This window comes from Eubalaena glacialis, chromosome 15 (genome assembly GCF_028564815.1).
Source record: "Eubalaena glacialis isolate mEubGla1 chromosome 15, mEubGla1.1.hap2.+ XY, whole genome shotgun sequence".
In the NCBI taxonomy this organism is placed as follows: Eukaryota; Metazoa; Chordata; class Mammalia; order Artiodactyla; family Balaenidae; genus Eubalaena; species Eubalaena glacialis.
Window position 1 is genome coordinate 921871 of NC_083730.1, and position 27787 is coordinate 949657.

A 27787-nucleotide genomic window follows, 5' to 3' on the forward strand; every position below is an offset into this window, starting at 1 on the left:
GGGGCCTGTGGGTGAGACCTGTGACCCCTGGGGCGGGACCACACGTGGCCATGCTGTCTGGCTGACACACCAAATACGATGAGTTTCACACCCTGTCAGCACTGAGCTCCCAGGTCAGAATTGCCTCTGGTTTCCTTGGGTGTCTTAGGTCAAATTTTCATAAATCTAGTGATTAGAAATAACACTGGTCCTTGGCATTCCTAAAGCTTTGGTGCAGTAAGGGAGAGACTAACCGCCACAGACTGGTTGGAGAGGATCATCTGCTTTTCTGTTTCAGCGTCCAAGGCCCTGGTCATTCACCCAGCAATCTGCCCCGCGAGCTCCCTGGAGGGGAGCAGGGCAGGGCGGCTGTGGTGCGAGAGCTGGATCCCGCGAAGAGGGAACGGGGCAGAGAAGAAGGCTTACAAAAGGAACTTTTATTAAATGAAAGAAAAATCTGTTTGGTGGGTCACGTATGAAATAGATATACAAAACTTTACATCCGATCTCGCAAAGGAGCCAAAGGCTGCCCGCGAGGGCAGGGCCCTTTGTCCCGGCGCCCGTGGGAGCTGCAGAGCCCCGGGGGCAGCTGGGGGTCCCAGGCCTGTCCTCGTCACACGCCGATGCGCGGCCTCACTTGAAACCTGTGCATGTTCTGGTAGCTTCAGTTGTGAAAGAGCAGGAAGATGCTGGGTTCCTGCTGCATCACCCCTCTGTCTGGTCGGACGCCCAGCCTTCACCCTAAGTAATATGCTGCGGTATTTAAAGGAAAAACACCTCCCCACCCCACCCCCCCTTCCTGATAACAAGCCGCACACTCTAGTCCTGCTGTGCGGCTCTGCTGGGCTCACCCAGGATCTTTGGCATGGCCGTGTTCCCTGCCCCGCTGTCCTTAACAAGTAGGCTTTCTTGTAGTGAAACTTCTAAAAACACCTATGTCTGCAAAACAGTGTGTTTCTGCAGGTGGAGCTCTGCAAACAGACATGTCCCTCTGGAGGAGCGGCAGCCCCCCGAGGGCAGCCCCCGGGGCGGAGGTGAGTCGAGTGCCCGCCCCGCGGTCACATGAGGTCGCCGAGCTCGGCCTCCAGCGCGGCCGCCATCTCGTCCGCCTCCGAGCTGCCCCCCTCCTCGTCCTCGCAGCTGGACGCTCCGCTGGACTCGCTGGCTGCGTCCTCTTCGTTCAGCTTCCTCTTGTGGCCCCTGCGAGGGAAGCACACGCGCCGTGAGATGCTCGTGGCGCACACGGTCCCCGGCCCCTCGGCCGCCAGCCCCCATGCTTCCGGGACAGCCCTGACGGCACAGGCTGGGCACCAGGGCAGCCTCCGTCTCCGGCAGGTAACGGAATACCCAGGATGTGTGAGGGCGGGAGAGGGGCCCGGAGCGAGCTCAGGGGCTCCGGCTGGAGCTGGACAAGCCGCTGGGAAGGGAGGCGGGGACAGCCGCCAGCAGACGGGTGTGTTTTACATTCAGGTCTATAAAACCTATTTTGAGTTACGTGCAGAGCACATTGCTGACTCAGAATTATTCTGCATTTAGACGTCAACAGTTTACAGCTGTCGTCGCACCATTTATCGAAAAGAAAAGTTACGTAGGAACTACTATGGTTTGGGGAAACCTTCTGAAGGGAAGAAACCCCCCAAAAGATTTACCTCTTAGAGACACAAAAGGCATCTCAAGCAGTCACAGACACACACGAGACTGGGAAAATGACGTGCAAGACTATGACGTCTATAACCTAAGACCTATAATACACACAGAAATTTCTACAACAGACAAGGAATAACCTAATTGTGAGAAACACTCCTCAAACAGAAAAGCGCAGTTGGCAAAAAAAAGGACCAATGAACGCTGAAAAAGATACTACTACGTAATTTGAAAAGCGAATCAAGGTGACAGTCAGGAAGCACACTCAGCCCTGAGGCTGGCAGAAGTCAGAGGGGAGGGGCCCCGGCCCCGCCCCGCCCCGCCCCGGAGGGAGCACGTGACCCGAAGGGGACGTGAACGATGACCGCGACCCGGCGCCGCCCCCTGCTCAGCCGCTCCGGCCTGGCTCATCAGCACCCGCGGCTGGAGCTGGGCCCCCAGTGCGCATGAGGACAGGGAAGGGAAAGTAAACCCGAAAGAAACCCCTTCTCTGGGGTCCTGTCGGCACCGGGAGGAGGTCGGTGCAGGAAGGGGGGGCGGATGGGAAGCGACACGGCGGGTGGGGGGGCGCCAGGGTCTGGACAAGAGGACGGAGCCGTGTGGTACCCTGTGATGCGCTTTCAGGAGAAACACTGACCAAGGTGGTTGCTCAAGCACAGCCACGGCTGGGACACGGCGCCCGGGCCTCGCCAACTCAAGCCAAATCTGAGCAGACACGCGCCCCGAGGGTCCAGCCCCTCACACACACTGTAGGGTTAACTCTGGATTTGCCAGAGATGGTAGAACAAAAGATGGGGTTAAGCGTAATTAATGAGGCGCTCACGTGATTCCCCTTCGCTGAGTGGTGAACATACAGATAAACTTAGAAACGATGTGTAGATGGAACAGTTTAGAGACTGCTTTCTCCTCTACCGTTCAAACTACTGCAGATAACCCCAATGACACCCACGCTCCACGGGGCACTGCCCAGCACCGCCTCCCAGGGACAGAACGGGGGGGTCGCGTGTGCGCGTGCGTGTGCAGCAATAACACACACGAGCGCAGAGAAGAGTCAGCCCCCAGGCCTGAGCCGTGCTCAGCTGCGGGTGGCGGGCAGAGGGGGCTGAACCCCGCCTTCCCGGCCCCCGCTTGTGGCTGCACCGCCCGCGGCGCCGAGAGCACGTGGGGACGTGGTCTGTCCTCGAGGCTCCTCCCCGACCGCCCTCCGCCTCCGGTGTGTCCCGCCTCCTGGGTGTCCCCGGGGTGGGTGCCGTGCATGCCGTAAAGCAGATCCCCGTCTTCCGGTCACCGCGGGGACGAGCTTCCAGGAAGCACCAAGTACAAGGGCAAAGAGGAGGTGTTCCTGTGACTGGTGAGGAAGCCTCCGGGTCCAGGAAGAGCCGGGCCCTCTGCCTGGGTACAGAGACCCTCGTGCACCCCGAGGTGCTTCAACAAGGAGGCCGAGGCTGAGTCAGTGGACGGCGCCCGGCTGCGTCGTCTGGGGCTGGTGCTCTGCTGCGGGGGCGGCTCACAGGTGGCGCAGGGGGGCCGGGGAGGGACCCCGGGGCGGGAGAAGCGCAGGCCCCTAGGAGGCTGATCCCGGGGCGTCCCGTTGCTAAAACCTCCCGCACTGCATCTGGAGACCCCGCTGCAGGGCAGCCTTCTGGGACAGCATGGGCTGCACGGGGTGTCCCCCCTGCCCCCCAGGGAGATGCCAGCTAACAGCCAGGCGGGACCCCACGGCTGTCAGAGCCTCTGTGCAGAGAGACGAACGTTGACTGTGCTGAAACCCGGCTGGTCCCGCGGGAGAGGCTCTGGGACCTCGGTGTCCACTCGTGCGGCCGTGTCCGGGGGCCTGGGGACCAGGATCGGGGCACAATGGCCACAGTGCCTTGTGCTGGGAAGAGCAAAACCTTCAGTCTCAGTTAAATAATGTTTGGAGTATTCCTATATCCAACACGATTAAGTTTTAGTAATTAAAAACCACCTCAAAGACTGGACACAGCTGCAAGTCGCGGTTAATAAATGCCTAAAATTGAGACCAGCTTCCTTTCCTCTCAGCAGAACGTGCAATAATTGTATTTTGTTTTCACAACCAACAGCACAGTCCCCTAGAGAAACGCTAACAGATTTAATTTGCGGAAAATTTAAGGCTCAAGGATCAGCCCAGGTTCAACGTGGAATAAAGCAAGAACGTGAACAGGAACGTAAATCACGTATGTACGTCTCCTCCCTCACGTCCCAGCCTCTGAGCTCTTTGCTGTAAAGAGGCACGTGGACCCGCACCTGAAGTCTGCTGTTTAATAAGATGCACAATTATTTTAGCAACTACGGCAAATAAACACACATTATTATTTTATACTGGCGTCTAAGCAACAAGATCAAACAATCCACAATGCATTTATTTTTCAAATTGCTGGTTACAACCAGCTTGGTATTTTTGGCAGAAAGAAAAAGAACAGAGCAGCATGGCAGGTGGTAAGGTCACTATTTTACCTAACAAAAGCTGTTTCAGGTACGTGTGTGCATGTGTCCACGTGCGTGCAGGGGAGCACCTGCCCCGGGGTGCGGAAGGCCATCCGGACCCCGAGGCAGAGAGGACGCGCGTGGGCTTCTGCCTGCCCTGTCCGGTCACGACAGCGGAGGCTCTGCTGCTTCTTCAAAGAGATGCACGTGTAGGTCACTGTAACACAACACCGGGCTCCAGGGCGTGTGATCAGGTCAGGGCCACAGGGCGCGAGGGCACGTTCCAAGGAAAAATCGTACGGACCACATCTGTTCAACTGTTTCTAAAGAGCCTGAGAACTCAGGTGATGGCACCTATTTCGAGACAAAGGGGTCTTGGCTTCCTGCATCTTCGCCGTGAAGCGTGCAGATGGGGACCTCTGAGCTGACCCGGGGAGGGTCCTGAGCTCCTGGGATGTGTCCGATGGTGTCCCCCGTCACATTCGGGAAGGTGCCTGCCACGTGTGCGCCGAGGGCCTGGCGGTGCCGCCTGAGATGCTGTCCCCAGAACCCTTCGGCAGTTCTCAGTCTCCGCGGCTCTGGGAACGTATCCCGTCTGTTCCCCTGACGCGGTCGCCCTCTCGGGCAGCTACTCTGGCCTCTTCTGTCTTGTCTGTGGATCATTCTTCTGTCTCTCCGACGTCTCGTGATTCTTTTTGCTGGAAACTGGACGTTTTAGTTACTGCGCTGCAGCCACTCCGGGCCCTGGTCTCCCCTCCCCCCAGGGCGGGGCTGTTCTGGTGAAGCTGCTGCACCGGCCCCCCGCCCACAGCGCAACGTCTCTGGGGTCCAGCCTTGGGCACGGGCTCAGCGCAGGGAGAGAGAAAGGCACACACACCTAAAACAGCGCCGCTTTTTATCCATCATGCTGCAGGGGCCAGAAGCCGTCACGAAGCACCGTGTCAGGGAGGGTGGGGGACAGCCAGCCCTCTCACCATCGGCACGACCCTCCACGGTCACAGGGCAACTCGAAGCAGCTACCAGGTCAAGAGTGCGAAGGCCTTCCGACCTCGGCGATCCCGCCTTCAGAAAGCGACCGTGTGTGATGACCTCGCACACGCAAAGGGCTGGGGCACCAGGGTGTCACCACGGTACTGTCGGCTACGGCGGGTTAAACATCACAAGTCGACACATGAATCAACGGGAAGCCACGTGTCCATGCAACAGAAGGGCAGCTCCTCAGCCACAGCCTGGGGAATTTACAACCTGAACCAAGCACCTTGGTCTCAGGGTCGCCAGCTGGCAGCGCAGACAGAAGGTGTCTGACGGCAAAGCAGCGACAGGGTGGAGGTGGAGGGCTGGCTGAGAAGCGGCCTTCGGGCTCCACCCCGGCAGCACAGCTGGGTCTGCTCTCTGGTCACAAACACCAGGCCCACGTCTCCTCCATCTTTAGAAATGACCAACCTCCCCAGCGTAGTCAAGACAGCCTTGCCTAGGCGACCACCCAGCACTGAGAACAGCTCTCACGCGTGAGGGCCTCTGCACACCTTCGCACCGTCTGTCTACACGTTCGGCTGGGACCCCGGCCACCGCGCCCCTGCGGAGAAGGGGAAGCGGCAGAAGGACCTGGGCGGTGGGAGCCCGGGACTCGGGTCAGGAGTTTAGCCTTTGGACGTGGAGCGATGCTCCTGACTAGTTCACCACGGGACCAGGTGGGATGGGGAAGGTGCTGAGACTAAACTCTCTGGCACTTAGAGAACGGTCTTTGGGAGAGAGAGCTGGCTTCCACTGGCCAAGCCTACCGCCCACGACACGAGACCCCAGGCCGAGTCTCCAGTCGCGCGTCTCCTGCGAGTGGTGGGGACAGGGGGGCGTCTCCAACGCCTGCGTACGTCTTGTCGGGCAAGTGCCTGCCAAACGGCCCTGACTTCTTACTCAGGGATTCACCTCAAGGAGCGGAAGTGCCCCTCCAGCTGCCGTGTGTAAAACGGGCGTCTGACGTCTGTTCATTTGAAAGAACAGTGGATCGGTTCTCAGTGGACAAGCCAAAACCCCACGCCCGTCCTTCCATCAGAAGTCACCTTCAAGTTCCAGTGACATTAAGATCCCGTAGAAGAGCCTGGCCACTCAGGCCGGCAGGATGTGCTGCCAACCGCTCGGGAGAAGCCGGGCCATGATCCAGAGTGCAAGGCGCCACCGCTCGCGGCAAAGGCCATGGACCGAAATGTTCCGCAGGCAAGAAACAAACCCCCCAAACATGTCTGACTTAATTTCAAATAAAAACGCTACTATGGGAAAATCCAAAGCGTGCACACTTCTACACCTAGAGCCCACCGACAAGGATAAAACATACACGGAAACCACGTTCACCAACTTCTGGGCAGAGAAAGGGATGAGCTCCCGAGCCTGATCACGGCGCCTCAGCCCCGACGCAGGGCAGACTCGACGTCGGGTGCAGGGAGACGCCGAGCGGCGGAGGGGCAGGCGGGGGCGGGTCCCTGTGGCCACCAAGGGGGAGGCAGCCTCTCGGCGGACCCTGGGCTTTGTCCTCCTCATCTCAGATTCCCACACCACTGAGGTCAAGCCCTACAGCACGGTGTGAAACAGCGGCTGCAGTGAGGATGGTGAGGAGACCGGGGCCGGGGGGGGGGGCTCCTGAGCATCCCCCCACCTGCCCCACGCCAGCCCAGCGCAGACCACAGCCCCAGGCCAGGCCACTGGCCCCGGCGCTGGACTCCCTGGCACCGTGCAGGGCTGAGAGGAGCCGCAGTGGACGCAGGCCACACGCCTCTGGCCCCGACGGCAGCACCAAACCACCGCGGGCAAGGCTTTCTCCGCGTGGCCCTGAGCTGCTTCACGTGTGGGCAGATGATTCCGTGGAGACAAAGCAGGACGCTGGCCCCAGGACTCCAGCCCGTCCTTCCCAGTCTTAGAGAAAAGGCTTTATGTCTTTCTCTTCACTTGGCAGAGAAAACAGAATCGGCACGCAGAGCAGCCCAGCAGCAGTGGAACCGGGGTTCTGGGAGTGGACTCCTCAGAGAGGCCCTGGCTCCCCACATCCCTCGAGAGCCCCAGGGCACCCTCGCACTGAGCTGAAGGCGCAGCTGAGTCAAACAACTGTGTAAGGCAGGGGTCTCCAACCCCTGGGCCTTGGACTGGTCCGTGGCCTGTTAGGAACCGGCTGCACAGCAGGAGGTGAGCGGTGGGTGAGCGAATGAAGCTTCATCTGTATTTACAGCCGCTCCCCATCGCTGGCATCACCGCCTGAGCTCCGCCTCCTGTCAGATCAGCGGCGACATTAGATTCTCAAGGGGGATGAACGCTGCGGGGAACTGAGCATGCGAGGGGTCTAGGTTGCACTCTCCTTATGAGAATCTAATGCCTGATGATCTGAGGTGGAGCTGAGGCGGTGATGCTAGCGCTGGGGAGCGGCTGTAAATCCAGATTCTCATTAGCAGGGATGTTTGGCTGCACAGAGACCATAATAAATCCGTGGCTCGCAGACTCGTATCAAAACCCTATCAGTGAGCGGCAAGTGAAAGCAAGCTCAGGGCTCCCGCTGCTTCTGCACTGCGGTGAACTGTATGCTTATTTCATCATACATTACCAAGTAACAGTAATAGAAACAGAGAACACAATAAACATAATGCCTTGAATCATCCCGAAAGAAACCACCCCTCCCCTACCACAGGTTTGATCCCTGGTTGGGGAACTAAGATCCCATATGCCGCGAGGTACGGCCAAAGAAAAATAAATAAATAAATACATAAATAAATAAATACCAATAAGTAAATAAAATAAAGTAAAACACAATAAAATAAAAAGGCAAGCACAATCGCACCGTCCTACCTGATTCAGGGTCAGAACTTAGAGTCCTAACAAGCTGAGTAACCCCAAGAGCAAACACTGGTGTTGGCAGCGGCCCTCGGCCTACGCCCTGCACACGCGTGAGGTCACGTGGGGTCCAGTTCTCACCACGACCTGCCTCTGAACACTCGAAACCCTGGGAAGACCAATGACCCCGCACAGGGGCTGCGAACACACCACGCAGCTGGACACAGAGCACGGGGCCGCCATCGGTGGACGGCACGCTGCTCCTGGCCGTGTCCCGTCCTGGGTCCACACACAGCAGCCCTCCAGACATGAGCGGGGCCTCAGGGAGAGGAGCCCCACCGCAGGCTCCTGGGCCACTGGGACCACACCTGGGCATGAACCACCACCTACAACAGACACTGTGCACTCGGTGAAGGGGAAGAGTTACATCTGCCCAAGTGGTAACTGAATCATAAAAAACTTGATAAAAATCGATGGCACCACAAATGTAATATTCTAAAAAACCTGTCATGTACTTTGTATGTTTCAGAAACAGCAGTGACTTTTGCCCTCTCAGGACCACCCAGACCGACGTCTTCAGGTCTCCTACCCCCTCACTATTGCCTTGAAAATGATACCCGCACATCGTGGTCCATAACAACACTGGGAAGATACAACAGGATAACAACAGTGCGCTGATGAACACGGAAGGTGTCTGGCGCTTGGAAGGTGTCTGACACTCACGGGGCAGCGCACAGGCCCACCCTCACCTCCCAGGCCCACCCTCACCTGGGCCCCCCCTCCTCTCCTGGGCCCCCGACTGCCCCCCTTCCTCTCGCAGGCCCCCTCACCTGGGCCCCCGGCCGTCTGCTGCGTTCCTCTCGCTGGATGGCGCTGACCTGAGCGTGGGCCCCCTTGGGGCCCCCAGGGCCTCGGGCTGCGCGGGCCGCCTGGGCCTCGGTCCCCGCTGCCGCTCCTCCAGATCTCCTGGCTTCTTCTTCTCGCTGTCACTGTCATCGCTGCCCTCTCCTAGGATGTCATCCACCTGACAAAGGGCCAAGAGTCAGCACAAGATCACCTTTCTGAAGAAACCACGCAACGGTCCCTCCCCCGGGAGTGACACCACCGCAGATTTCTGCACGGGCCCCGCTTCCCGTGACTAAGCACGCAGGACACGTCGTAAAGCTCCAACACGGGGCCTGCTGCGAGAGGGATGCTTACAAACAGCACCGAGGACCGTGGACAAGGCCCACGGGGTGGACGACGGGAGGCAGAGGTGGCCCAGGCTGTCCCTCCTCCGCGCCCACCTCGCCGGGTCCTGGGACCCACGCGGCCGCGTGTGGGGTGCCTGCCCGTCTGTCTTCTCTGACAGACCTCAGGCTTAACTGTTCACAGACACGGCAAGGGAGGGCGGCTGGGGGGCAGGGGGCAGGGCCCCGGCGACGCCTGACGCCCACGACGGAGGACGAGGCGTTGGAAAGAGGAAGGCAGCGGCGAGAGGAGGACGGGCCCATGTTTCCTGAACACGGACCCGCCAGCACCTTTTCCAGGAAGGAGCAGAGACCCCATGTCCCGTCAGCTAGCATAACTACGTTCTTATGGCCTCAGAGCGGGGTCATTACCTAACAAGTTTGATCTGTGAAGCCGCTTCACGTGTGCGAAACGACAAGAGGTTTGTTCATCGGGCACTGCCGCCAGCTCCCAGCCAGAGCTCCCGAACCCCCGGAGTCTCCCGGACGAGGGAGCACCTTTGCTCTAATGAGGCGACCGTGGTGGACTCCGGGGTGGGGCCGGTCACCCAGAAGCACCAGCGGATGAGCGGCCTGGACCTTTCCGTCCCACCCTGCCCCCAGGAAGCCTCTCTAGAACCCCCAAGGCACAGGGCTCAGGAGATTCTGGCCGGGACCCTCCCGACCTCACCCACGTGCCCTTCACCCGCTGCCCGTCAGGCCTCGACCACGTGCCCGATTCCGCGTTTCCCAAGTTCTCAGCCGTCCCGGCAGGGGCGTGGGAACCGACAGGCGGCCGGCTGGTCAGAAGGACGCGTGACAACCTGGGACCCCCCATTTACGACTGCGTCTGGCGTCGGGGAGTCCCGTGGGCCGTGCGTGTCCTGTGTTTCTCGACTGCTGGCTGCGGCTGGGGGTGAAGGTCTCAGGGCAAGCCAGGTGGGCACTGCCACAGCCCTGGTCAACCGAGCAAGAGTGACCGTCCACCAAACGCTCAGGGAACGACCCCCTGCGGCTCCAGCACAGCAAGGCTGGAACCCAGCTAACAGCCAGCACTCGAGGGCCGCGCGGCACATGAGAGACAGAGGGCGGCCGGCGGGGGGTGACGAGGGCTGCGCCCACGCAGGCTCTTGGGCTTTCTGAACTTTAAACTACGGGGATGGGATGGCTACTTTATCACGCTAAGACACGCCAAGGGAGGAAGGCTGTTAGGTGGACCTCACTCACGGGAACTCTGGCTTCTTCCAGCAAAGCACCCATTTCTACCTGAGCCCTGAGTCAGGGAGGCTCCCGTGGGGCCCAGAGCCCAGGACGACCAGGGGATGCCCCCGCGGCGCCCCTCCCGCGCCCGCACCACCCTCCTGGGCGTGTGCCCTGCACACCAGCTGCTCCCCGTGGTGCTGCTCCCCGTGGCGCTACCGGGCCCGCTTCCCTGGGAGAGTCGCGGACTCGCAGTGCATGGCAGGGACACCGCGGGGAAGGCACCGGAAACGGGACAGACCGGGTTTCAACCCTCTGATTAAATTCGAGGGCGGGGGGGACACCCCCTCTACAGAGCAGCTCTGACCAGGGACCACCAGCCACACCCTGAGCGCTCAGGCCAAGGCTGACATCTTTGAACCACTGTATCCAATTTCAAATCTATCAACACGCAGTTTAGGAAGGGAAGATGCACACGGACCTCACAAGTTAAAATACGGAAACATTTTAATTGACAGTTAAAGTGTTGGCTTTATTGTCGGGGGTCACAAGATCCTCACACGTAATATATCCTCTCGGGTTAAACTCAAGGCACTTAACAAAAAGCATCTAATTGTACTAATTCTAACAGGTTATTGGCACTTACACTTCACTGGTCTTTTTAGTTGGCTGTACTTAACTTCATTTTGATAAGCAAACCTCCTGTCAAATTTTGCTCTGAAAACACTTCAGGTCTTTAACTCCGCATCCCATCTTTGCAGGAGAAAAGAAAGAACTAAAAGAAGCCAATCGTTTAAAATCTGCCTGAAGCACGCCATCCCAGCAGCTCAGAGACTGCGGGGCGACCCCAGCCTGGGCCGCGTGCCGGGCCCCTCACAAAGGGCTCGCGCCTCGGTGGCGTTAGCACCAGGCCTGGCGGACAGCGTGGGCTCATCCCGCAGGAGGTCTGGTCTCACCTAAACCCTGCCTGGTGTGCTCCCCCCGCTGCTTCCCTCACATAACGCTCTGCACGAGGACAACTTTGCCCTTCCTGAAGAACAGGGATCTGCAATGAACCGTTTACTTCGTAAATGTTGTTTTAAAAATGCTCGTGTAAATATTTTAAAATCTTAATTAAGGGAAAATCTAAAAGCAAGTACGTGAAGAGAAATACAAAATTCACTTTTTCCTCAAGTACTGAAATCTCTCAAAGGGCAAGTACGAATGACATCAAATGCTCTTGGGAGTGTTTCCACCCATCGACTTGGAAGATGCAGGATCATGAAGAGTTAGTAAAACTCATCTCAGCTTCTGACCCATGGAGGTGAGGCAGACGAGGGAGAAACAGAAGAAATGGAAACAGAGCAAGTCCAGGCCAAGAACGGCCAGAGGGGACACGGCCTCGTCCCAGCCCTGGTGCCAGCACTTTCTTCTTCCCACAATTCTGTTACTTTGCCTGCAGAGGGAGGGAACCGGACGCAGCGAGAGCGAGAGCACGAGTGAGCTACTCTAAGCGACTAACAGCACCGCCCGTGAAGAGGACACGCCTCCAAGGACCACGTGCGTGAATTCTAAGCTCTGGTCTCAGGCAACGCGCTTCTGGTAAGGTAGAAATGATACCACCTGAAGGGTCTTTGGACCAACACTAACGTACTTCTCTCTTGGCCAGAAGAACAAACGTCCTGGTCACTCTCCTTAATATGCTGCATTCTCACGAAATAAAACCGAAAGCAGTACTGAGCCTATTAAACTTAACTTTCTCCAATGACGTTCCCGTGATGTGGAAAAGGGGACCAGAAGGCAGCCATGCACACACCCGCGTGGTCGACCGTTGTCTAGACTTCACGCTTCAGGCGGACACCACCAGAGTCTGCTGTCCCCTCGGCGGCCACGGAGGGGACGCTCTGCCGGGGCCCACAGAGCCCCGCGTTTCGCAGGAAGCGCCCCGGTGGCCGGGCCTCGGGCAGCCGTCTGCCCCCAGCGGTCCCCGCGCGCTCGGCACCCACCTGCGCCCCACGGGCCGGCCCAGCAGAGTCTGCGGAACAGGCCCCCTGGGGAGCGAGAGCCGGGCTAGGACGTGCCTCTACCTCACTGTCGGCATACTAACGTGCTGTTTCCACACGTGCGTTATCTTCAATCTCAAGTGTTTCTCCTAAAGCCCAACGTGCGGTACCTCAAAACACCTGGAGTCCCCAACAGCGACTGCGGGGCTGCCCACCTCCTGACACCCAGATGGCACGGCACGGCGGTAAGACACGCTGACTTTGGGAGCCTGTCCCCCACACTGACCCTGACGGCCCGCCCAGGAGCGCCCGCCCCGCCTCAGGCTCGGATACAGTCCCGGGAAGAGAACCGCCCTCACACGGGTGTCGAGGCTGACCAGGCTGCACAGACAGAAACGGGACCACAGGGCGAGCCCGGACAAGCAAAAGGGCCGAAGACAAAAGGAGGAGAAGATTCAGGTGGTCGTGAAAACTAACCATTAAACCTCTGCAGACACATATTGCTCCTAAAACACGCAGTAAGAACACCCAGTACCCGAGCAACGCGTGCTCTGGCCTCACGTCAGCTCGGGTAGCCCACACGCGCGGGGTGGGGGCAAGTGGGCATCAACCCCGACCCCCACCCCGCGACCGTCTGTGTCCCGCTGGGCCGGCCTTTCCCACAGCCCGCTTCCATCCCAGGGGAGAAGGAGTCGTGACCGCCTTTGAAGAAATTCCACAACTGGCCAAACTAGTTTATGCCATCAAGGGCAGTAAATTTAAGTCTTCCACCAAATTTGAGGTTTTCAGCCATTATCTCCCCAAGTATTTTTTCTGCTCCGATCTCTCCCTCTCATGAACTCGGACGACACAAACATTCAACTTCTGATTTGACCCCGGTGTCCCTGAGACTCTGACCCCTCTGCCCGGTCTGTTTTCCTGCTGTTCCTCAGGGTGATTCCTGTAACCCTGTCTTCAAGTTCACTTCATCTTTCCTCGACACTCCCGTCACCAGGGGTCCTCCTGGTGAATTTCAGGGCATCTGCCTGAGCGCGTGTCCAGTCCTCATGTTTCCACGTGGTTCTTCTTCGTGGTTTGCACTCTCTTCAAGGCTGTGCCTCTCCCGATGGCCATGGCCACGACCACGTCCGCTGCTGTAGTGCTGGTCTGATGACCCCAACGTCTGGGCTATCCGGGTAGGCGCCTGCTGTCACTCTCTTGGGAATCGCCAGTTCCCGTGTTCGCGTGTTGAGTAACTGTTAAGTCGTGTCCTGGACATCCTGAATATTATGTCCCGGTAGGAGCTCTGGAGAACAGGGCTTTGTGTTTTAGCAGGTGACCAGCCCAGCCAGGCTAAGACGGAAAGCTCTGTCCTGCCGGCCGGGGACTGCGACGTGAGTTTCACGCCTTTGCAGTGCCGTCCGCCCCACACCCAGCACGGCTGGGATCGACTTCTAACAAAGAGTCGAAGACAGAAAAAGTGGGAGGAGCAGAAATGGAGCCAGAAGCAGAGGCAGCACACGGGACACGCACACGCCCGCGCACGCGGGCCACCGCAGAGCGAGAGTAGCGCAGGAAGGTTGCAGAGGAGGGAGGTGTGCCGTGAGCTCAGCGCGCCTGCAGCCGTGAGATGCAGCCGCGAGATGCAGCCGAGTCAAGCGCGCCAGAGGCAGAGTCCAGCCCTGCACTGGCCGGGGGGCGGGGCCACACGGGCGCCGTCCACACGCGCCCGCCTCCGCTCCCCTCTGCTCCCCCGACGCGTGCACCGCTGGCGCATCGTGCTAACTGGGCACCTCCAGCTGAGCAGACGCCGCACGGCAGGCACTGTGAGAACTTCCCACGCTTTTCTTGTGCATCTGCTAGTAACAAAAACACGTGCTGACGGAACTGATCACCAGCAAAAGCATGCTGTGAGAAGACGCCACCGCCTCTGGGAAATGACAGCTTTATGGCAACCACGCAGAATGGAAGACCACATCAATCCTAAGAATCATTAATTTGCGCAAAGAATCGCAAATGCGCTAATGGCCCTGACTTTTGAACACAAACTCAAATGCTGCTGGACCACGCCTGCTCTAGCCTCCGAAGTCCCCGAAGCTGGGTCTTCAAGTAGCTTCTGGGATCACCTGGCTTCTTCTCAATGTTTTGAAGCTCGTGGAAAATGTGCCTATTTTATTCAGAACATAACCTCACAAGACAGTGTTTGCCGCCAGCACAGAGCGGACCCGCCGTCAGGGGTGGGATAAGCAGCTCTGCAGATCTCCCTGGGGCAACAGCCCCGTGACACGCGCAGCAAAATGGACCACGGCGGTGAGGGCAGCAGGCTGAAACTGCCACCCACGTGTGCAGTGGTGGCCTCTCGGGGTCAACGGACCACGTTCGGACACTTCGGTTACTGCATATCAAAGGCTTTAACCCACAAGATAGCAAACCTGTGCCTGAGGTCTCAATTTCTCCAGTGAAACGTGTTAATGTCCATAGATGGGAAATGAGACAGGAACTCGCTGTGCTGACGGATGGTGCTCGCTGGTCCAAACAGACCTACATATCAACAGAAACAAAGCATGCCCCCAAACTATCAAATAAAGTCCACGGTCACCTCCTTGACGGAGGCTGCCGCGGGGCTAAACGGGAACTGCTGCCCAAAGTCCGCACGCGGGCTGCACACACAGAGGCCACACCGTCACCGCCTCCGCCTGAACCATAGCAGACGGGGAGTTGCTGAGCCTCTACTCAGCAAACAGCTTTTTCACGTGAACCAAAATACACAAATACAACCATCTGGCATCAACAAGACAAAGACAGCGGTGATCACACCAGATGTGCGTATACTTTTGCTTCTTTGAAAAAAGCAACGAGGAAGTGCTGCTCAGATTCTGGGTCTGCAAGATGCTCATGTGAAATGTCAGCCTGCGCGGGGCATGTTACAAGGACAGCGGCATTCGTGATCAGGGTTAGGTGCAGGCTGCGAGTACAGGACACCTTGGGGCTGGTGAGATGTGCCTTTTGGTGAGAGGAGCTGACACTGGAAATGAAGGGTTCGGGGCGGCTGGGGGCTGGGAGAGGCGTCTGTGCTTGGGACGCCCTGGCTGTGGAGCCCCCAGACGTGGTCCTCAAAGTGTAGAGCAGACAAGCAGCTGTCGCTGCCAGTCCCGGCCCACCTGAAGAGCCCCCTCTGGTGGAGTAAACTACAACTACAACGGGCTCAGCGCCACCGCCCAGAGGAGCACACAGGCAGCCTCTTCAGTAGTCCCGCTTCCCTGAACTTTACGGGGAGGGAACACCTCTCTGGCCTCAGCCGCCTGCTGCGGCTCCACGGGGACCTCCCGTCCTTCGTGCGGCCCTGGCGACCACAGCCTGGTCTTCTCTGGGCAGAGCTGCAGGTGGTGGACACGGTCTCTGCCCAGCTCTGTCCGGCCTCGAATCCTAAAGCCCCACACGGCCCCCGCCCTGCCACGCAGGGAAGATGGAGAGCCGGGCGCCCGCTCCCCTGGTCATCTGGCGCCCAGCACTGACCGAGCGGTCTCTCTGGGGCCCAGATGTCACCGGGAATCGAGCAGGACCCCCTGAGCACCGCTGGACACCAACCCCTGGTTCCCTCATTTATAAAATGACAGCCATGTTCGCTGGAATCCCAAGTCCAGGATTTCTCTCTCCTTCAAAACCTTTCTTCCTGAAGAGTCAAATCTAAGGTTTTAAGGCTAATTTTCATTTCTGAAAGAAAAGTCAGGTTTCAGAGTGACGGGAAGTGTATTTAACACTTATTTCATGTTAAGATTTCGACACCCTTTGATGTGCAACAAACAAGTGGCAAAATCGTGGCCACTGCTTGAGGAACTGAACTGTGTCTCTGCAGGGGTCCAGCAGCGAACCCGCCCCGTCCGCCTGGGAGGACTGGGGTGAGGGGGTGGGCAGGAGCAGAGAAGTGAGTGTCCAGCTGTGCCCCGCCAACCCCCAGCGGGCAGCTTCCCTCACGTAGAACAAGGAACATCCTAGATCAAGAAGACAGGCTTACGGATAAAGAAATTTTTCTAGGAGAAAACATTTCTATGAACAAACCCCAGCAGTGTACTGGCTAAATGCTCAAAAAGGCAGAAAACGGCAAACAGAGAAATTTGGCACATCTGAAAGCAGGTTTAAGCGTCACGGGATGAATTATCGTCTGAAGATGATGGTCTGAGTTGCTGGTAGGATTCTATACTGAATACAACATTCTTCTGCTACCGCTGGAAGTAAACCGAAATGCATCTCTGTCCGCAGGGCTCTCCCTGGCGTCCGCGATGGTCCGAGGACGACTTCTGTCTGCGCAGTACAAGTGGCTGAGTGGCTGTGGGAGCTGTCTGCCTCTAAGATGCAGATCTGAGGGCCGGTGGAGCGTCGGTCCTGATCCGGGCCCAGCTCCGTTTAGTGGGACGTGAGGTGTGGTGTCCACAACGGTGCCTGCGTAGAACAGCAGCCCCAGAACCATGCTGCCCAAGCCACCTTCCACAGGCTGGGGCCTTCCCTGAGGGGCCTGACCTAGGATGGATCAGGGGCACACAGGCCCTGGGGCAGGCACGGGACACAGGGCGAGAGGGAAAAAGGGCAAGCTGACGGGCGCTTCCACTGCTTCCTTCGTGGGCCAGAGACAAACAGCTGACTTGCAAAATTATCTGTAGTTTAGTTTTGTTCTGGTCCTAAGGAGAATCCCCTCTGTATTTAATCTTCACTTCAAAAGGGATTCTGGGTCCTATTATCATTATTCCCACAATTAAGCATTTAGAACAAAACACCACTTCTACCCACGTTGCCTGAAACCTGTTAGTGGTGTAACAGCCAATTCCCAGTCACGATCTGGGTGTGTTTCAAAACCTACGTGCAACCTGAGAGGGCAGAGGGTGTCTCGAGCTGGGCCCTGAGGACGCGGGGGCCGCCCGGGCACTGCAGGCTGCTTGGCGGCTCCCCTGGCGCCCACCCACTCGACGCCAGGAGCCCCCTTGTTAGCGACAACGCCAGACACCGCCGTGGGCCCCGGGGCGGAAGGGGGAGGTCAGGCCCGTCGGGGGGAGCAGAAACCTGCCTTCTACATTGCCAATACACCGACTGGTCACTTCCTGCTGTTGTCACCTCCTCTCCCACACGTCCCTTGGAGACCAGAAGGCCAGGCTGAGGCCGCACGCGAGGCGCGCTGCGGCTGGGCCGGGGCTCACCTCTTTGTCCATACTCTCTAAGTCCTCCTTGCACAGCGTGTACAGTGGCATGGTCTCCGACATGCTGGGCTGGCGCTTCCTTCTAGAAGGACCAGGCTGCTCTCCATCTTGATTAGCTGGCAAGTCTTCACCAAACGTCTGCTGGTGATGTGGCTGAACCGCTCTGAAAGGAATTTCACAGGCCCCACATGAGGAGAGTTGTCTGAAGTCACCTTTCCAGCCCTGAATCAGATTCCCGACTCTCGGGATAGGTAAACACACACACACACACACACACACACACACACACACACACAGACACACACACAGAGGATATCCCAGCTGTGGAAACACATGCTGCCTCGTGGACGGTACCTACTCAGGCTTGATCTGGGTTTGTTTACGAAACCAAATCCCTGCTGGTCCAGCCAGGCTGCGGGCCGGTCAGGCTCGCCCTTCTTCGGGCTAAAAGTGCACACTTAGCTCCTCCCATCAACAAACCGCACTGTCCAGAGCATCCGCCTGGCGGGACTCATTTGAGAACAAAGGGCAAAGGTGAAAAGAGATGGTGAACACTCGCCCAGAAACCAGCAGGAGTGCTATTTACCCTCAAAGTAAGATCAAGCAGCCATAAGACTTCAAGAAACAAACCATTTCTGTAACATCCAGGCTATAAAAGTAGAAATAACGTGATGGTGAATTTAAGAAACAGAGTGCCCTGGGTTGCAGTGAAAGTCCGTCCGTCCACAGAGGACAGGAACGTTCAGGGTCACGCGTGTGGTTTTATTAAACTATTAAATACCAACACTGCATGAGGAGCCAACCTTCTGTTCCCAGAACGCTTCTGTCCTGGAGCCGAGCCCAGGCTGGCGTGACAGTGACTGTCCTCTGAGCTACCCTCTCCATTCCACCTGGAACAGACCCCAGACCACCCCTGTCGCCCGCACACGCTCTCATCCCGTGTCAGGTCCCCAACACGGGGCAGTGCCCGTGACGGCCTCAGAACTTAAGGGGCTTCGTGAAGCGGGCGCCTTCCTCTGGAGCTGGCCGTGGGCTCCTCACGGCCACCAGGAAACTGAAGACGACGTAGCAAAACCTTGTTACTCTGAAGAAAAATGGTGGTAATAAGTCTGAATCACAAAACTGAAAGGAAGCAACTGTACTGGGCTAACCACATACTATCTGATGGTGGTTAAGATTTCTGACGCAGAAACATGAAGGACCATCTAGAAACCGCTGACCCCTGCTTCTTCCGAAGTCAGGCTCTGTCCCCAGCCTCTCGACAGCCCGCCCGCCTTGCCGCCTCCACGTATTCATGCGGCGTACGAGCTTCCGGTCCTGTCTTCTGACCTGGGCATCAGGCTGCACTTCAGCCCACACCCACTCACCGTCACCCCACCACCCAGACCTCCTCTTACGAATATGGAAAACGGCAGAAGTACCTTTTTACTAGCACAGCCTCCCTTCAGACCCAGAACGGGGAAGGTGAGAACACGTGCACCCCCTACGGAAGGCTCATGGGCCCGGGGGCCGACTGGTCCTCAAGGCAGTGGGGTGTGGGCTCAGCCTGAGCTGCGCACAAGCACCTGAAAAGGCAGGATGTTCTTCCACGTGGAAGATGCTGAAAATCGGCCACCACGTTGGGGGCTCCTGAGCTGAGAACCCCCTCAGGGCATTCGCAAGATCCTCCCTCTTCTAGAGACACACCGGGCGAGGCCAGAACTCCCTCCGGCGTCCCCACCGGATGGCAGGTCACACCAGGCGGACCAGGAGGCAGGTGGGAACCCTGTCTTCCGCTAAGCCAGAGATTCGCAGAAATGCAGATGAGCCGCCCTTCTCATTACATTTCTTTTCGATTTGGAGAATAGTTTTTCTTCGTTAAAACAGTGTTAACGTGCAGTGGTTTATTGCTCTTTTGAGATGAATGAAAAGCGAGTATTTTAAAGGCGTCTCGGTTTTGCTTTCTAACCTGGTGAACACCAGTCGACAAAGCCCCCAGGACCGACGGCCGGAGGGCCAGCTCGCAGCCCCCCGCCACCTGCTCGCACGTCTCCCCCCGACAGGAACGTCGCTGCGAGACACGATCAAGCAGATTCCCTGTGGTTTCTGAATCGGCTCCGCACGCACAGCCCGAGCCCCAGGCCCCGCGGTGGCTTCCCTGGTGCTTCCTGCTCCTCGTCCCGGGAACCGGCAACTGGACACACCCACAGGCAGGCCCGGCTCAGGAGCAGCCGCAGCCTCCAGGACAGGACCGGACAGCAGCCCCGCCTGCTGCCTCACCCCATCCCACCGCGCGGGGGCCGGGCCTCCTCCCAGCCAGCGGTCACGGAGCTGGCGGCAGAGTCACTGGCAGAGCAGAGGTTTCTCGCTTGGAGGAAGCTCCTGATCAGTTTTCTTTCCGTGAGTCATGCTTCCGGTGTCAAGTGTGTGGACCCTGCCTGGTCCGAGATCCTAGTTCTACATTTTCTAAGCAGGTCCGTGAAGCGCTGCAGTGCCAGTGGAGCCCACCCACCTGCCAAAACCGGGAGGCGTCAGACTGTCGTGGACCCCGCACCCCCAAGGCTGCCCAGCAATAACAGCGACCCCCAGGCCGGCGTCAGCGGAGGCCGGGAGGCCGAGTGGGACCCTGGACTTTGGCCCCTGCCCGGCAGGGGTGAGGAGGTATCTTATAACTTCTGCTGCGGGAGCACAGCCTGCGAAAGCCAGCTAAACAGAAGGTTTCAGCAAGGTCCAGGCTCTCAGAAAGAGACCTGTCTCCAGGTTTCAATTGAAAACCACCTGTCACACCAAGAGCCAGAAAGATCTCCAACTGACTGAAAAAAGACAACCAGGAGATGTCAACTGAGGTGACAGAAATGACAGAATTGTCTGACAAAGATTCCAAAGTATCCGCAATAAAAAGAAATGCTTCAATAAGCAATTACAAGCACACTTGAAATAAATGAAAGAAACAAAAAGCCTCAGGAAAGCAATAGAAGATAAAAAGAAGAACCAAATGGAAATTTTAGAAGTGAAAACAAACAAAAACATGCATTGGGTGGGCTCAGTATCGCGAGGGAGGGAACAGAGGGAAGGAAATCTGAATCTGAAGGCGCCCTAGAAAGTACTCCATGCAAACGACAGGAAACAGACTGAAGAGGAAAAACGCACACAGCCTCAGGCCCACGTGACGGCAGTGAGGGTCCACGTTCATGTCACTGGTGCCCCAGAAGGAGAGGAGAAACACGCAGAGCCGAAAAAGTACTTGAAGAATAATGGCCGGAAACAAATGCCCCAAATTTGGCAAAAAAGACGTGAAGCGTTCAGATTCGAGACTCTTAAGTGAATCCAGAACAGGATAAACGCCCACATCCATATTAAGACACATCACCATCAAATTTGCAATTCAAGACAAGGAAAAAAAAATCTTGAAAGCAGTGAGAGAAATGCTACTCCAGTTACAAAGGAAATACGACTCAAGTAACAGGCCAAAGAAGAAAAACTGCGTGAGCTTGAGGTCAACACAGATAAGGCGATGAAGAAATTCTACACCCATTCACGGTGAAACACAGGGAAGACAGGAATCCAACGAGGAGCAGCTACAGAAACTCGCAGCCGACACCACATGTGACGGTGAGAGGCTCAACGTTTTCACCCTCAGACTACGAAAAAGGCAAAAATGCCCACCAACCATCCACTGCAAGAGACAGAGAACCCAGGAAGGGACCCACAGGAATACGGTCCCCTGAGCCCAGCAAAGGTGCAGAACAAGCCCACGGAGGAAAGACGGCCCCGCCCCCAGACGGCCCCGCCCCCAAGCCTCTCACGCTAGGCCAAGACGCACCCGGAACGGACCACGGACCTCAATACAATGCGTGGAACTACCAGGATCCAGGCCGGGCAGGGTCCACAGACCTGACACCGAAGCTTAACTCACGGAAAGACAACCAGTCAGAGACCCTCCCCCAAACGAGAAACGTCTGCTCTGCCGACGACTCTGTTAAGAGGGTGGAAGGCATCCCCAGAGCACGAGAAGCTTCCACAAGGCTCGCAACGGACGAAGGACAAGGGCCCAAGACACCCTAAGAGCCTCGAACGCACGGGCAGGTGACGGGACGTCTCGCTGAGGCGACTCCACAGAGGCAAAGGGCCGCGAGAAAGGGTGAGCACGAAACCACACGTCCCACACCCTCAGGGCGGCTCAAGTGGAAACGGGGGCGCCAGATGCAGAGAAACAATGTCCCCCACCCGCTGGTGGGGACATAAAAGGTACCACCACTGCAGAAAAAACTGGACGGCTTCTTGTAAAACTAAGCACACTCACTGTACAACTCAGCAGTCCCGCTCCTGGGCACCGATTCAGGAGAAACAGAGACGTACACAGACGTTTACAACAGCAGCGGCCGTATCAGTAACATTCCAGAGCTGGACACACCCCAGATGACCTCCGGCGGGTGAACGCCACAGAGGCCGCGGTACCTCTTACCACGAAACACCCCTCAGCAGCGGACACGGCCACATCGGGGTAGAAACTCCAGGGAACTGTGCTGAGTGGAGCTGCACACCGGTGATTCCACTTACTCCGTGTTCTCGGGATGACAGGAGTACAGGGACGGAGACAGACCAGCGATGGCCGGGTTAGGCTTGGGGGTGGGCCGGGGAGGGCTGGAGGTGGGCCGGGGGGCCCTGGTGGGGATGGATGCTACGTCTGGACCAGGCCAGTGTCAGCGTCCCGGCTCGAGACTGGCTGCAGTTCTGTGAGATGACGCCAAGGGGGGGAAGCGGGTTAACGGTCCCTGGGATCTGTTATTTCTGACAACTGCCTGTGAGTCTATGATTGTCTCAAAATAAAACCTCTACTTTAAGAAAACAAAATGTTCACAACTTACAGCACACAACAAACAATGGGTAAATGAAAAGGAATTCGGAATTTCAGAGGCTGTCCATGCAGGGAGATACATTTCGGTGCCTGATGCCGGGAAGCCCGGGGCCACTCGCAGCCCGCTGTCTCCGTGAGGGGTGCTGCCCCCGCCCTGCACCTCTCACCCTCAGACACACCCCTGAGGTCGTTGCCTGCGGGAAGCCCAGTTTGGGCTCAGTGACCCCCTCGGAGCCACGCCTGTCGCACGGGCCCTAGCTCGGGGGGCTCTGAACTGAAGCTGCCTGGGACGGACGGCGCCCAGCAACTGCTCTCAGCTCCAAGGTCCACACCCTGACAGCATTCCACGTGCTGAAATCCCGTGAGGGGGAGCGCCGCCCCACGCTCCCCAGGGACCTCCGACTCCAAGCCCCCCGGTGGGCCAGCACCCTAGCCCAGAACCAGAAGAGCGAAGCAGCACCTAGAGAGACTCACAGCTCCCAGAGGAGCGCCAGGAACAAAGTAACGACTGACAGCTCCCGGCGCCCTGTCACAACACGGTCTGTGGGGTTCCGGGCTCAGAAAACGGCGGCGCCGCCACCCTTGGGGCAGGGGGCCCCTGCGCCTGCCCTCTGCACACGGGTGGGTGAGGGGCCACTCCACGAAGCAGGACCAGCAAAGGGCCAACCAGCCCAGCGGGGTGGCCGGTGCAGGGCCGGGGGCCCAGGGCTCAAGGGCGTGGCAGTGTGGAGGGATGGATGAGGCACAGACGTGTCTGGGTGCGGCAGCACTGCCCCCTTACACAACCTACACGGCCAGCAGACTTCGTGAGTCACAGTAACGCTCTTTTGTGTACCTAGGCGGTCTGATAATTATCAAAAAAATTAATATTTTGGTGAAATTCACACCTCCAAGTTCAAAAAAGAACGAATTTCCTCAAAAGTCAAGTCACTAGAATAAACTACAGCCCGACGCGTGTGTTTTCCATAGAAAAGTTGGGCAGAGCTGGGACACTGTGATGTCACTTGAAACTGAATTACTGCTGTTCACGTACATTCTGCACATCTGAGAACAAATGTGTGGTGACCTGTCGCCTGATTATTAGTGTCGTACGGTGAAAGACGCACTCTCCCCGCATCCTCGGGTCTGTGTTCAGACGGCACTTAACCACTTCTTCTCATCGGAGAAATCCCAAGCCTGCTGCCACTGTCTTCCACCAAGGCTTAATAATCGGAAAACCGTTTTTGTACCTAATTTTTAAACATTCCAAACAGTTTAAGACAATATGCACTTTACATATTAGAGAAATAAATCAATGTGTGATTTTGTTTTCAACGGTAAGAAAGCAGATTCTAAAACCAGGAGCGGCTCAGGCAAAGCTCAGGACGGTACTGACTTCGTGATGCTTGAAATTACGTAACTGTTACTGTAAAATTGCACTTCTGTGCCCTTTCAATGCACAGATCTTTCCTGTCGGCGTGCTTCTGACTCAAATTACAAATCTACAGACCATCCCCTGGAACAGAAACGCGACCACACAACCAGCGAGACCGCAGTGAAACGTGATTCTCTGAAGAGGGGCCCAGGTTGCTGCTGATACGGCCCATCTTTCGTGTTCCCTCATCTCAAGTGTCAGGGACCATAACGTCGTTTTACTCCAAGTGATGCCCATCTAAGCTAATCTAGGCAGCGACTGTCGCCAGGCAGCCTAGGGAGGCTTGTCCACTCTGCTAAAGGCTGGAAGTTTACTAAGTCAAACGAAGAACTAACACCACAGAACCCCCTCCTGAAAACCGGAAATGCTCTCATCTCTGTGGCTGTGTCTTCACTCCTCTCACCCGCGTTGGAAACCCCAGACTCATCGCAGGCCCGTCCCCTCCCAGGTCCACCCCTACTGGGCAGGGGCACCTGCACGGGGGCATGGGCACCTCGCACCCACCCGCTGCTCTCGGGCCTCTGTGTCCGATCACGACAGTGGCCACACGGATGTGACCTGGGAAACGAAGTATCAGGGCGCACTTCCCAAAGGAGCTGCTTGTGGAGATGCCCGTCACCACCCACCTCCCCCCACCGTTTACACACCCTCCCTTGCGAGCCAGAAGGGTGGGGCCCCAGCCCCCAACAAAGCGCAGGGCTGGATGCTCGGAGGGGCCTCAAGACACCTTCCCATCAACTGCACCTCACCCAGCACCGCGTCCGAGCCCTCGGCGTTTCCGCTGCCTGCGGGTCCCGAGTCCAGTCGGGAGGCAGTCCGGGTGGGCGGCCAGCTCACCGTGGGCGCCCTCACGTCCGGCGCAGCCAGCTTTCTTGGGACACTTTCCCGAGCCCAGGCAGGGCAGGCGAAGCAGCCATCCCGGGCATCGCCCCACCCTCGCCGCACGGGCAGCCGGGGCCCCGAACACACACGGGCTTTGTCTCGGCGCGAGTCTTCCCTGCGCTCCCCTCGGTCTGTGACAGCGGCCGCCAGCCTGGGCCCCTGGTCAGAGCAGTGGCTTCCCTGAACTTGGTGTCACCGCTTCCTCCCAGGATGCCACCAACAGCCATGCTTTCTGTTGCTTAAAATACAACCAGGCCTCCGAAGCCCGACCCGGAGAAGGTGCGACCGCTTCAGGAGGGCCACGGGCCGCCAGCCCCGCCTCGTCCTGGCACCTGCCCTGCTCCCTGCGACGCACCCGCACCCAGGGGACCCGGCCCCTCCCAGTTCCACCCACACGTGCACGGCCAGAGTCGTGCTCAATGCCTAGCTTCTCTTACTTAGGTGACCTTATTTTCCATTAATTTATTAGCCCTAACATACTTGTGACAGTCGAACAACAGCTTGCTTTCTTTTGCTATATAGAAACGTTAAAGTTTAAGAGGTAAAAACCAGCTATGTAGTTACACGTCACGTAACAGTGTACAATTATAAAATCACTTAATAGTATGACATAACATCGATACACCACTAATATTAGCACTAACTGACGTTACGTAACGTATACAGTGTCGTATAACAGATGCCTCAAACAGGCTTTCTCTGTCTGGTTTTAAGAAGGTGACGTGTTCTGCTTTTCTCCATCATCTGGCCTGTGGACGCCGAGCTCCGGGATGTGAGTGCTTGTTCCCTGTGGGCTGGGGAACTTCCACGCTGACCTGCCCACCCACCCCTCCTCTCCTCTGGGGTCTCGCGGGGCCCCACGTCTCCTCTGTCCCATTCCTTCCTTTGTGCACCCAGTCTGCATATTTTCCATGGGCCGTCTTCCATTTAATTTTAGGCTTCGCGTTTTTCAGTTCTAGAACAGCCATTAGATTATTTTCAAAGGATTTTCAAAGGCTGCAGTCCTCTGTTGAGATTCTCCACCTTTTCTCCTGTTTTAACGCCTGTCCTTTCTTTCGCCTTATCGACGTGGTAGTCACCGTTCTCTGAAGGCTCCTGGAATCCCAGGAGCCTGTACGGCCTGGGACTCGAGGGTCCCTGGGCTCCCCCTGTCTACTCTCCCCTCCGAGATCTGTTCCGATGGCCTCAAACCCCCACCTCATCTCAGAGCTGGGGAGGCACTGCCTCAGGCTCGGCTCTGCCCACCAGCCACACAGGACGAGGCCCTCGGGGACCAGCTGTGCCGGATGCTGGCTGATACCTTCACGTGACCGTGCAACACGTTCTGTGCGGACTTCTGGTTCCCTTCCGCAGGAGGGTTAATCCAATCCGAGCAGCGCCATGTCGCCAGGACCAGAAACCCTCCCCTGGCGGGCGCTGATCTCAGGCCCGCGCTCACCCTGGGGTGGACTCCCGAGACAGAGCCGGTCCTCAGTGGACGCCGCCGGGAGCTGCCGCGCTGTGCTGTCCACAGCCCTCGAGCACGGGCGGGCGGGCTCCGTGCAGCACTGGGCCACCACGTCTAAATCTTCTGCTGGCTGAAGATGTGAGGAACGGCAGCCGGCACTGCCCCCCGGCCGGGCCACCACCTGCTTGGCCCCGCGTCTCCTCCCGTGAGCACCTGGAATGCAGCTCCCCCCACCCCACTGCCCGTCCTGGCTCCGCAGGGCCCGGCGTCCTGAGCTCACTCACAGATCCCCGCCCGTCCCCCAACGGCTCCAGGACTGCGCGTCCCTCACGCCGTGATGTTGGCCTCCCTTTGAGCAGGCGCCTCACGCTCTAACTCGGGGTGTTTGGCGGGCTCTGATGTAACCTTGCTGGAAGTTCCCTTAAAATCTCCGCTAACCCTGACCCTGTCCTCAAGGCCCGGCCATGTCTGCCTCGGGAGCCCCGCGCTCGCTGCAGACCCTGGGCCCACGTCCTGCTTGGGCTGGGTCCCCCTCGGAGGTGTGTCCCGCACACTCGTCAGGCTTACTTTCACATAGAGGGACCTCAGAAATGGGGGTGATCTCAACACTTTAAAGAACAGTTCAGCGTCAGGACGAACGCACGACAAACACACACCAGGTGGTGACAAGCGGGACATCCTTAACAACCACAGGCCTACACACGTGAGGAGTTCAAGGCGTGCATGACAGGACTAGGTTTAAAGAAACAAGCTACCTGTGAGATTCTTTTGGACAGTAAAATACAGAGCTACAAAACAAAACTCAAACTGTTTGCAGGATGACACGCCTGAGTTGCTGTAAATCCTGAAGCACTTCTGTGCTGATGGCGCACCCTCCGCAAGCACGGGCCAAGTCCATCCGTGCTTCAGCACGACCTCTACTCAGCCAGCAACCCGCTCAGCTGCTGCTCTGGCGACAGAGGACGCCCAAACATCGGCTCTACGTCAAGAAGGATCTAACAGTGAAACTGCAATTATAAACACTTGAGCCATAAACGTTCACTATAAAGAAAAAGTCCCAGCAACCCACGTATTCAAACAAGGATGAAGCACCAGCACAGCTCAGTAACAACCACGGGACCCGGAGCCAGCCAGGCACCTCCTCCTGCATCCAAGTGGGGACGTTGCCTACCTTACAGCGAACATTTCCCAGAAGGGATGGTGACAAAGCTTCCAAAACCCAGTTAGGAAAAAGGGGTCAATTAAAGGTATAAAAAGCCAGTCCACTGAAGTGAGATCCAGGAGGCTAATCAACATGTGCAGAGGCGAGCCTCACGCCGCTCGGCAGCCGGAGACACATCGGAGAGAGAGGGCAGCCGTGTGCCTCGAGACAGATCAACGAGGAAGGAGAGGGAGGGGCTGCTCCTGCTGGGCGGGACACGAATCCCAACAAATCTTTGGCAAAGTAACAAATAACTGCCCCCATTTATTAAAATCAAGGACATCCACGATCTTTAACCTAGTAACCCTGCTTCTGGAAAGTAACTCCACGGGAGTATGAACAGCACAAAGAGATCTCAATGCATCTTCTTAAGTAATTAAATATGTTGTCGGAAGAAAATCAAAGCTTCATCAGCAACGATGCTCTTAGAACAAAATAATCCACCCACCAATAGCCCAACTGAAACTGGCCTAAACCCCGGGCGTCTCTCCACATCCGGAGCCCAGCCGCAGGGTCAGCGGACACCCCGCTGGCCTCCAGGGGCCCCTCGTCCACATCCACTCTGCT

The 27787-nt window shown here is 57.4% G+C and overlaps 1 protein-coding gene across 6 annotated transcripts in view; it reads right to left on the reverse strand.

Moving 5' to 3' along the window:
• Nucleotides 1-401: 401 nt before the first annotated feature.
• Nucleotides 402-27787, reverse strand: part of CTDP1 (CTD phosphatase subunit 1) — a 46166-nt gene continuing 18780 nt past the window's right edge. For 4 of the 6 annotated variants that reach the window (XM_061169510.1, XM_061169509.1, XM_061169507.1 and 1 more), the window contains exons 11-13: nucleotides 17440-17602; nucleotides 8712-8905; nucleotides 402-1179 (exon numbers count right to left, since the gene is read on the reverse strand). In XM_061169510.1, the coding sequence (XP_061025493.1) occupies nucleotides 1038-1179; nucleotides 8712-8905; nucleotides 17440-17602 (499 nt within the window). In that variant the 3' untranslated portion in view covers nucleotides 402-1037. Of the gene's footprint in view, nucleotides 1180-8711; nucleotides 8906-16372; nucleotides 16691-17439; nucleotides 17603-27787 lie in introns of those variants that run through there. The other 2 variants (XR_009697350.1, XM_061169511.1) reach the window with 2 other exon arrangements.